This window comes from Cricetulus griseus, chromosome 6 (genome assembly GCF_003668045.3).
Source record: "Cricetulus griseus strain 17A/GY chromosome 6, alternate assembly CriGri-PICRH-1.0, whole genome shotgun sequence".
NCBI classification, from domain to species: Eukaryota; Metazoa; Chordata; class Mammalia; order Rodentia; family Cricetidae; genus Cricetulus; species Cricetulus griseus.
In genome coordinates this window covers 103,645,576-103,653,760 of record NC_048599.1, presented here as the reverse complement: position 1 = coordinate 103,653,760, position 8,185 = coordinate 103,645,576, and the positions used below count along the sequence as shown (strand labels likewise).

The 8,185-nt window shown below is 55.7% G+C and overlaps 1 protein-coding gene and 1 long non-coding RNA gene across 2 annotated transcripts in view; both read right to left on the bottom strand.

Annotated features, from left to right (window-relative positions):
• LOC118239060 overlaps window positions 1-201 on the bottom strand; it is a 6,465-nt gene extending 6,264 nt beyond the window's left edge. Inside the window, exon 1 of the long non-coding RNA XR_004770495.1 lies at window positions 1-201. This exon is cut by the window's left edge and continues 514 nt beyond it. This is a non-coding gene — a long non-coding RNA (uncharacterized LOC118239060).
• A 3,926-nt stretch (window positions 202-4,127) lies between these two features.
• Dlx2 (distal-less homeobox 2) lies at window positions 4,128-7,539 on the bottom strand. Its single transcript, XM_027420196.2, has 3 exons — window positions 6,754-7,539; window positions 6,121-6,305; window positions 4,128-5,650 (listed from the first exon to the last, which is right to left on the bottom strand). The coding sequence occupies exons 1-3, from the start codon at window positions 7,160-7,162 to the stop codon at window positions 5,246-5,248; spliced, it is 999 nt and encodes a 332-aa protein (XP_027275997.1). The 5' UTR covers window positions 7,163-7,539; the 3' UTR covers window positions 4,128-5,245.
• Between the last annotated feature and the right edge of the window lie 646 nt (window positions 7,540-8,185).

Genomic DNA, 8,185 nt, shown 5'->3' with positions numbered 1-8,185 from the left:
GGTGTCCGAGATTATTGGACCTAAATCCGGAGGCAAGTAGTTGGAGTGTCAAAATCCGGCTGCTTGGTCTGAGCCGGCCCAAATCGATCCTTTAGGATCACCCTGTGCGCTCTGCCCCTTTCACCTCTCGCTTCAGCTTCGGTGGAAGTTGTAAGCCTTCCGCCACTGCTCAGGTCTCGCTCGGGGACTTTCTCCACCTTCCTTGTTTCCTAGAGCGAGGGTCAGACCTAATGACATACCCGGTGACACCGGGACTCAGGACTCTGAAGGATACTAGGAATGCTGTAACGCTGTAGTGTTTGTGCTTTGGCCAGGGAGGACAAGTGGGAAGTCGTAAGCTAGAGCGACCCCAGAGAGAAGTCTGACTGGAGACGCTCCCCGTTCTCACGTGGAGACGCCAAGTGGCTGCTCCTAAGATCTGTCTGCTTCCCCCGGCTCCAACCTACTGAAATATATTCTTTCTTAACCGGAGGCCCCAGGGCGGAATGTAACATCTTGTAATGTGGCAATCACTGCCAAACCCGTCCCCGCTAGGGGAACTCCTGCTGGGGCGCGAGGGGCGGGAGGGGGGCTTCGGAGGGGTGTGGGCCTCCACATCCCATCTGCACTAGGGTGTGTTTGTGTGATGTGGGCTGGAGATTGCTCTCCAGACAGATCCCAGGAGAGGACAGAGGACTCGCTGTGAGGAGGTCTTCTTAGAGCTGATTTGGGTGTCTTGGCACTGAGAGACAGCTAGTTAGGGAAAGCCTAGTCCCAAAGCTAGGACCTCGCTGTAATGGTCCCGAGTCGAGAGCCACACTCAACTGCTTCGGAGACCCCGACTCCAACGTGGAATAAGAAGGGAGTGTCTGTGTTCATTTCAGGAAAAGATCGGTAGTTTGAATCTCAAAAATCTGACCCCAAATAGGCTAAAGCCACTGGCGGTCGCTGTTTCCCTGGAGGCAAAAGGGCGGGCTGGAGGCTTTTGAGCAAGTGCTGGTGGTATCTGGACCTGAGCCGTTGCTCTCGGGTTATGTATGTACTGTCCTGTCTTTTTGAAAGGCAAAGGGGGCTTTTTGCAATTCCAGGAGTTGGGAAGAAGGTTCCCAGGCGGGAAGATCCAACGCTGCTTAGCTTTAGCTCTTCCTTTTCTATACTCCCTTTCTTTCTTTCTTTCTTTCTTTCTTTCTTTCTTTCTTTCTTTCTTTCTTTCTTTCTGCCCCTTGTGCCTAAGAACTGTTTGTAAACAAAGTTCCAACCTTCTGCGGCTCTCTCCGCCCCCAGTAACCCTGATACTTCCCCCAAACTTGCCCCACCAGTCTCGGAAATCCTTACTAGGCTCGGGTATTCACAATTTTCACAAGTGTTCCTGAAAGCAGGCCGAAGGGGAAGCCTTCTAAGCGCTCCCATATTGCAACCCTGGGATGCTTAGGCTCTTTTTTCTGCCTTTCAGAAAATTTGGGGTGGCCGGAGGGGTTTCTATGCAAAGACCAGTTGGCCCGCCTTGTCTGCACTTCTAAACTGGGCGCTCCAGGAGCGTCCAGCTTAGGAGTGGAGCCGGAGGGCGCGGGATCTCCAGCCCGCCGGCGGCTGGCTCTAAAGAATTCAGTACCTTCACTTTTGCCTGAGTATGGGCATGCCGGGAGCCCCTCTGGGGTGTGGAGTGGGGAAGACCCGGCACCCCTTAGTTCCCACCCCGACCCCGTTTCCTATTTCTTGTCATATCCTGTGTCTGGTCTGATATTTTGCACGACTAAATGGAAGCGGATTACAATGAAGATTTATGTGTGCTCCGAGAGCGGCTGTTTTCCCAGTGCAGGGAGCCGAAATCTCTGCTTCCCATTTCCATTTTTCATTCCCGCTTTTAGGGAGCGCAACTTAGCGCGCGAGGGGGGCTTGTGGTAGCGTCTGCGATTCGGCGGCTGATCACAGGGCTTGGCGTCTCCGGGCGGGCCCCCAGACTGTGAGAAAGGTTTGCCAGCGCGTAGCCCCCGGCGGGGCTGGAGCCGGCCCCCACCTCCCGGAGCCCGTCTTTGTCTTTCCCCCTAGACACCCCCGCCCCCTCACTTCTAGAACACGGGTGCATCCTTGCGACCTCTTTGGCCCTTCTTCTTGTTCACAGGAACGCCCCCTTCCCCCTGGTCCCTGCACCCTCCTTTGCCCGCTGCCGGGCGAAAGGCGCGTCTTGGCCCTGTACGACCCCGCCGCCGCCGAGCCAGGTTCGGTGACTCCGGCGAGTCTGTGGGGCCTCGGCCCACCCCGGAGAGGGGCCGCCCGCCCTCCCGGCTCCCAGGCTCGGCTCATGCCAAGGCCTGTTGCGTGATTCCAACTTGGGCTGACATTCCCTGCCCGGGGCGCTCCGGCGTAGGCCTCTTAATCATCTTGTCTGCTGCAGATCCTCGACACCAGCCAATTTACTGCCCCGTCTTTCCCGGCTGGTTTCAGGAGCCGGGGAGGGGAGTGCGCGCAAAGGAGGGGAGGGCATAACCCCAGGAGAAAGACTGGTACCAGTTATTGGCGCGCATAGGGATGGACACACACACACACACACACACACACACACACACACACACACACACACACACGAATTTGGAAGTGGGGGAGGGCAGGGGGTGGTTAAGAGATGGGGTTTTGATAGGCAGTAGTTACATAGGGCAGTTCAAAAATCCATTCTCAATTGTTCAGCCTCCTCATTTTCAGTGCTCATCCAGGGTCACTCTGAGCAGGCCCCAAAGCAATTTGATCAGAAAAGTCAGTATTCCCTCCAGGATGGTGCTACCAAGTAGTCCAGAAAGTCACCTCCATTTCACTGCTGCCTCCATGCCCCCGACTAAACATGAGTTGAAGATACAGGGATGACCCACCTACACTGGAGGAGAGGAGGCCCGAATTTGGCAAGCAGGATTCCCTGGTCTGGACCCTATTTCCTCTCCAGTAGAGGCTGATCTCTTGGAGGGAATGGCACAAGTTCAAGCCCCTTGTAGAGCCTTCATAGCCCCAACTCTTCTACTCAAAGCAAAATAGAAACCGTATTTCATAAATAAAGCCCTTCCGATTTGGAGCATTGTGATAAAAGCAGTAATGGTAGCTACGAAATAGCCAAAATGTATCTAGTGCTTATCACATGCCAGGCGTTGTTACATCATTGCCTCATTAAGGGTTCATTAAGTTGCTCACTATTCTGAGCCGTGGCTGTTATTATTTCTCTTATCTTAGAGATCTGCAAACGGCATCACAGAGAGGCTAAGAGGGTTGCCCAAGGTCACATAGTCAGTGGTTGACGCCGAGGGAGCTTCCAACTACAGATTCCAGAGCTTTGAGTGAAACAGGTTTGTAGTTTAGACCTGCATTACACATTTATCCTTGATTCTTGCAGGGAATGCCAGAAAGCAGGGTCGTTTCCAAAGCTGGGAGCTGGTCCTGTGAGGCCAGTAGAGTTGAGTATTGTGTGGAACTTTGCCTTTCAAGAGTGTGAGGTGCAAGAACGCCACTCCACAACAACGTGCGTCCTCTCTGCCGCTGTGAATGCATTTGTGTGTTTGTGCATTTGTGTCAGTACGTGTAACAAGAGTGTGTTTGAGAGCATGAGCATGTGTGTACCAGCGCAGCACTGTACACAGGGATTGCCCAGCATTCCAAAGCAGCCAACCGTGTTTCACGAGGGTGACTCACTGAGTTCTGGGATCAGCCAGCTCCCAAAGGGCCTCGGGGGCAAATGGAGGGAGGGACCATTGTAGGAGTTTGATCCCAGACTGTTGCAGAGCTTAGGTCCCGGACAGCAGGTCGCCCGCGGCGGCTCGGGTGCACCGCCTGGCCAGCACCGAAGACGGACGCGGTGGCGGCGCAGACCGCCCAGGCGCGGGGCGGTGGCGCCGGCGCCAGAGGGGCCAGGCGGGTGGAGGCAGGAGCCGCCCGGCGCTGAGTGAGTCACGGCGCCGTAGGCTGGAGAACCGCGCGCGGACTCGGGAGGGGGAGGAGCTGAACCCTTCACCGAGGCCTAAATGCCTTGTTTCAAACTTGTGTGCGTCTGGTGGCCAGCGCAGCCTTGGAGAGGCGTAAGTGTGCAGTTCTGTTCATCCGACTCTGAGCCGGGTAATCGTTCAAGGTCCGAGCGCAGGGAACCCTAGCACCAAGGAAAAAGTACACACTCCAATGAAAACAATAATTTATTTAAATAATCTCTTCATATTGTAAAATCAACATTAAGAGTATGTTGCTTTCTTAATAAATAACCCCCAAATACCTTGCATTTCAAGAACAAAGACTTTAGGACAAGATAAAAAGAAATTCAAATCAGTAGCTTAATTTAACTGAGAAAAATTTTCAAAGGGAAAAAAATAAAACGAACGGGTTTCTGAGGTCACTGCTAAGTTGCAGTTTTCACAACTGGGGGGTTACAAAAAAGTCTGAAAAGTTGAGGAATTTTATACAAATAAACGTGGGGAAATCTGCACAGACACCTTTATTTACAAACTCTGTGTCGAAGTCCGGGCTAATAGTCCTTAATTCATCTTAAAAAAGATACTTTAAACACATTTTTTGCAGCGTCCACATATTAAAAAAATCAGTTTTTTTTTAAAACATCAAAATGAGGTCATCCGCAAAGGCACCTAAACTTTTAAAAAAATAAAAATAAAAAAACTCCACTGGTGATGGATGAGGAGCTATGGGAGTGTTCCTGGCGAAGGCGGGAAGAGATCTGGGTTTCTAGGGCTGGGAACCACCCCCCTCCGCCCCCAGCAAGGAAGGAAAAAAAAAAACGGCTGGATCCTGGGGTCATGGGGGTACATGGGGGGGGGGCAGGACCCGGGAGGTCAATAACCGAAGCTGACAGGAGCTGAGCCCTGGGGCAGGCGAGGAGAAAGGAACCTCTGAGTACCGGGAAGCCTCTAGGGCGGGCGAGGCGTCCCTGTGCCTGACCCAGTTCAGGACCGGAGAGACCAAGGTCCCTGAGGATCACGCTAAGAGGGCTGGGAAGGGGCGACAAGTCCGAGGTGGGCCTAAAAGTGGCCGGGGCTCATGTCGAAATTGCGGCCAGGGGTGCCGGGCTTGGCACTAGAGGATCCCACAAGGCCTGCTTGTTCCCAGTTGCTCCGTGACAGAGCGAGGAGTGGCTCTGCGACGGGTCACCGTCCACCCCCAGTCGCCACTTCCAGTATGGCTGGGTGGCGGTCGCGGGCTGGTAGGATTGAGCCTCTAGCTATGGGGCGCTTACTGGAGAACACCGTGTCTCAGTTTTCAAGTCTCTGGCGCCGATTCCTCAGGGTTAGAAAATCGTCCCGGCGCTCACTGGGGCGCCCCCGCCTGCGTGGTGGTGATGGTGGTGGTGGTGGTGTGCCTGCGGAGTCTGCGAGGGGTGCAGAAGTGGCCCAGTGGCCTGCAGGTGTGAAGCGGAGCCCGAAGCCTGGTGATACCACGGGTAGTTTCCCAGAAACGCCGAGGCGGCGCTGCTCGGGCTGGAGCCGGAGCTGCCCGGGCCACTGCCTCCACTGCCCGGGCCGCTGCCCCCCATCCGTTGTGGCGCGCCGAAGTCCCAGGAGGCTGGCGCCGAGACCGGCGGGGAGGCACAAGGTGGCGAAGCGCTGGCTCCAGGGTGCTGCTCGGTGGGGATCTCACCGCTTTTCCACATCTTCTTGAACTTGGATCGGCGGTTCTGGAACCAGATTTTAACCTTTGTGGAAAGAAGGAAAAGCGCCTGAGTTTTATAGTGCAGGAACCTGGGCAGGAAGTTGGTAGAATAGGGACCGACCGCCTGTTAGAGATGGCCATTGAGCCACCTGGGCACTTCCCGGGGCTCTGGGCCCTGCTGCTCTGGTTGCATTAGGACATCTCAAAAAAGCTGATGTCTGAGCTCTAACTATGTGACCAGGGTGTATGTACCGTGGTGTCAGGAGGTCCAGTTATGTCACCCGCTTTATCAGCAGTGAGTGGAAAGGCGACATAGTATCGGATTTCTGCCCACCCGGGTTCTTCCCTCCCTCCAGGCGGTTCCTTTTGAGTTATTATTTATGTATTTACTTGTTTAGCTTTGGGCCTAGAAGTTTATGTTGCCGGAACGCACAGATGAAAATATACTTTTGAAAAGTTGTCCCGAGCGCGCCTGCTTCCCAGCTAAACCAGGCCAGAGCCCACCTCGCCCACCTGAGTCTGAGTGAGGCCCAGAGAAGCGGCCAGCTCGGCTCTCTCCGGCAGTGCCAGATACTGTGTCTTCTGGAAGCGCCGCTGAAGGGCTGCCAGTTGGAAACTGGAGTAGATGGTGCGTGGTTTCCGGACTTTCTTTGGCTTCCCGTTCACTATTCGGATTTCAGGTTCTAGGTCTTCCTTGTCTGCAACGAAAAGGAATTGTGAGCACCAACCCCCGGGGGTCCTAAAGTTCGCAGCTGGGCCTGTGCGAACTTGGCGGGAGCCTGGAGGCGGCCTCTGCAGCTTCAGCACGCGCGCAGACTGGCCCAGCCACGAACCCTGCAGACACCAGGAAGACCTGTGCGGGAGAGAGCCTGGAGGCTGGCAGTAAGGAAATGTGCTACCCCAGAGGCGTGCACAGAATGCCACTCAACCCGACAGCCCACCGGGTCTGTCCAGCGGAGCGTGCAGGGACAGAAACAGTGATTCGCGGGCCGTTCGAGATTGGGCTGAATTAAGGGCAGAAGCAGGAGGTGGACAGGGTGCAAGGCTACAGCTCCGGACTGTCCTCCTCCTCCTTCTCCATGCTTACCCGGTCCCTCCCTGTGGCCAGGCCGACTTTGACACCCTAGATGTCAGCGTTATGCGTACCGGGCTCATTGTTGACCGGGGACGAACTGGTTCCGTAGGGCGCATAGGAGGTGTACGCGGCGGTGTAGCCCAGGTCGTAGCTGCTTTTGGCGGAGTAGGAGACGTTGCTGAGGCCGGTGGCGTGGTACTGGTAGGAGCCCATGTGCGCGTAGGGCGAGGCCCCCCCGCCGCCGCCGCCCGCCGGGTGCTGCTGGTTGGTGTAGTAGCTGCTGTCGGTAGCTGTGGACACCGGCAGGGTTGGCGACTCCTGGGGTTTGTGCAGGCTGCCGTTACTGCTGCTGCTGTTGCTGCTGCCGCCAGGGCCGGCGCCGGCACCGCTCGGGGGCTGCTGATGCTGGTGGTACGTGCTGGAGGCGGTGATCTGGGTCGAGTGCATATCAGCCACCAGACTGTCAAAGACTCCAGTCATCCTGACCCGGGACAGGAAAGAGCACGGGTGGCGGGTGAGAGGGGGATGCGAGGCGCCTCCTCTGTCTCTCTAGGTCCCTTCCAGCAGCCAATGTAATTACCGGGAGGGGGGAGGGAGAGGAAAACAAGAAATGAGGCAACGGTCTAGGCGCCTCCTCCCCTGGAGGAGGCGATCACCATGCGTGGCTCGGGACCGCAGCTGCTGGCCGCATCCTTCCCCGGCCTCTCGGACCTCTCGGCTCCTGGCCCGGCTCGGGCAGGGGGCGGGCAATGGAGGGGGCAGGAGTGGTCAGGCCCGGTAGGGGCTCCAGGAGGCGGGAGCAGGTGAGCGACCCCCGAGCAGCTTTACGATTGTCTGCCGGGCGGGCTCCTGCAGGGTGGGCATTTAACATTTGTCACGTGACCACGGGCGACGTCACCTAGCAACAGCCAATCAGAAGGAATGGGCTGCGGGGCTCCGCGAGTCCGCGACCCGGCGGCCCGGGGACCCGTGTCACGTGGCGGGCAAGGCGGCGGCGGTGGGCGAGTGCAAGACCCACGGCAGAAAGTGGGCACGGGACCTGGAACTGGCTGGGGTGCAGGATGGCCCGCAGCAGGACGGAAGGCGTCTGGTCTCAGAGGAAGAAGTGGGGTAACACTACTCTGCTTGTCAGAACCAAGTCTAACGTTTTACATCTTATCCGAGGTCACGTTAATCAAATAAATCCAGGCAGAGGGCCGAGCCAGCTCTGTCTCCTATTCCTCCTATTTCCTCGAAGTGTCTGGCACTTACTCTCATCAGCCACTCGGCACCTGACGGTCAATTGATTTAAATTATCCATAAACCGCGTATAATAATACACACTTCCCAACCAACCCACAGAGATATTAGGCAATTAATTGGATAATATTTAACGTTTTTCCTTGTTGCTTGAGAGAAGAGCTCTATAAGCCCAAAGGTATTATTACTAATAATGTATTTGAAATCACTTTTACTTATACACATAAAGGCCTCCAGTAATGAAGCACGGCTAAGCAATTGTCT

Bases quoted from the DNA above. Each gene is read 5' to 3' on its own strand.
- Dlx2 (XM_027420196.2), bottom strand. From the start codon at position 7,162: ATGACTGGAGTCTTTGACAGTCTGGTGGCTGATATGCACTCGACCCAG. The intron at 6,306-6,753 runs GTACGCATAACG...TTTTCGTTGCAG, and splicing joins CCCGGTCAACAATGAGCCCG to ACAAGGAAGACCTAGAACCT. The intron at 5,651-6,120 runs GTGGGCGAGGTG...CTTTCCACAAAG, and splicing joins TGGGCCTCACTCAGACTCAG to GTTAAAATCTGGTTCCAGAA.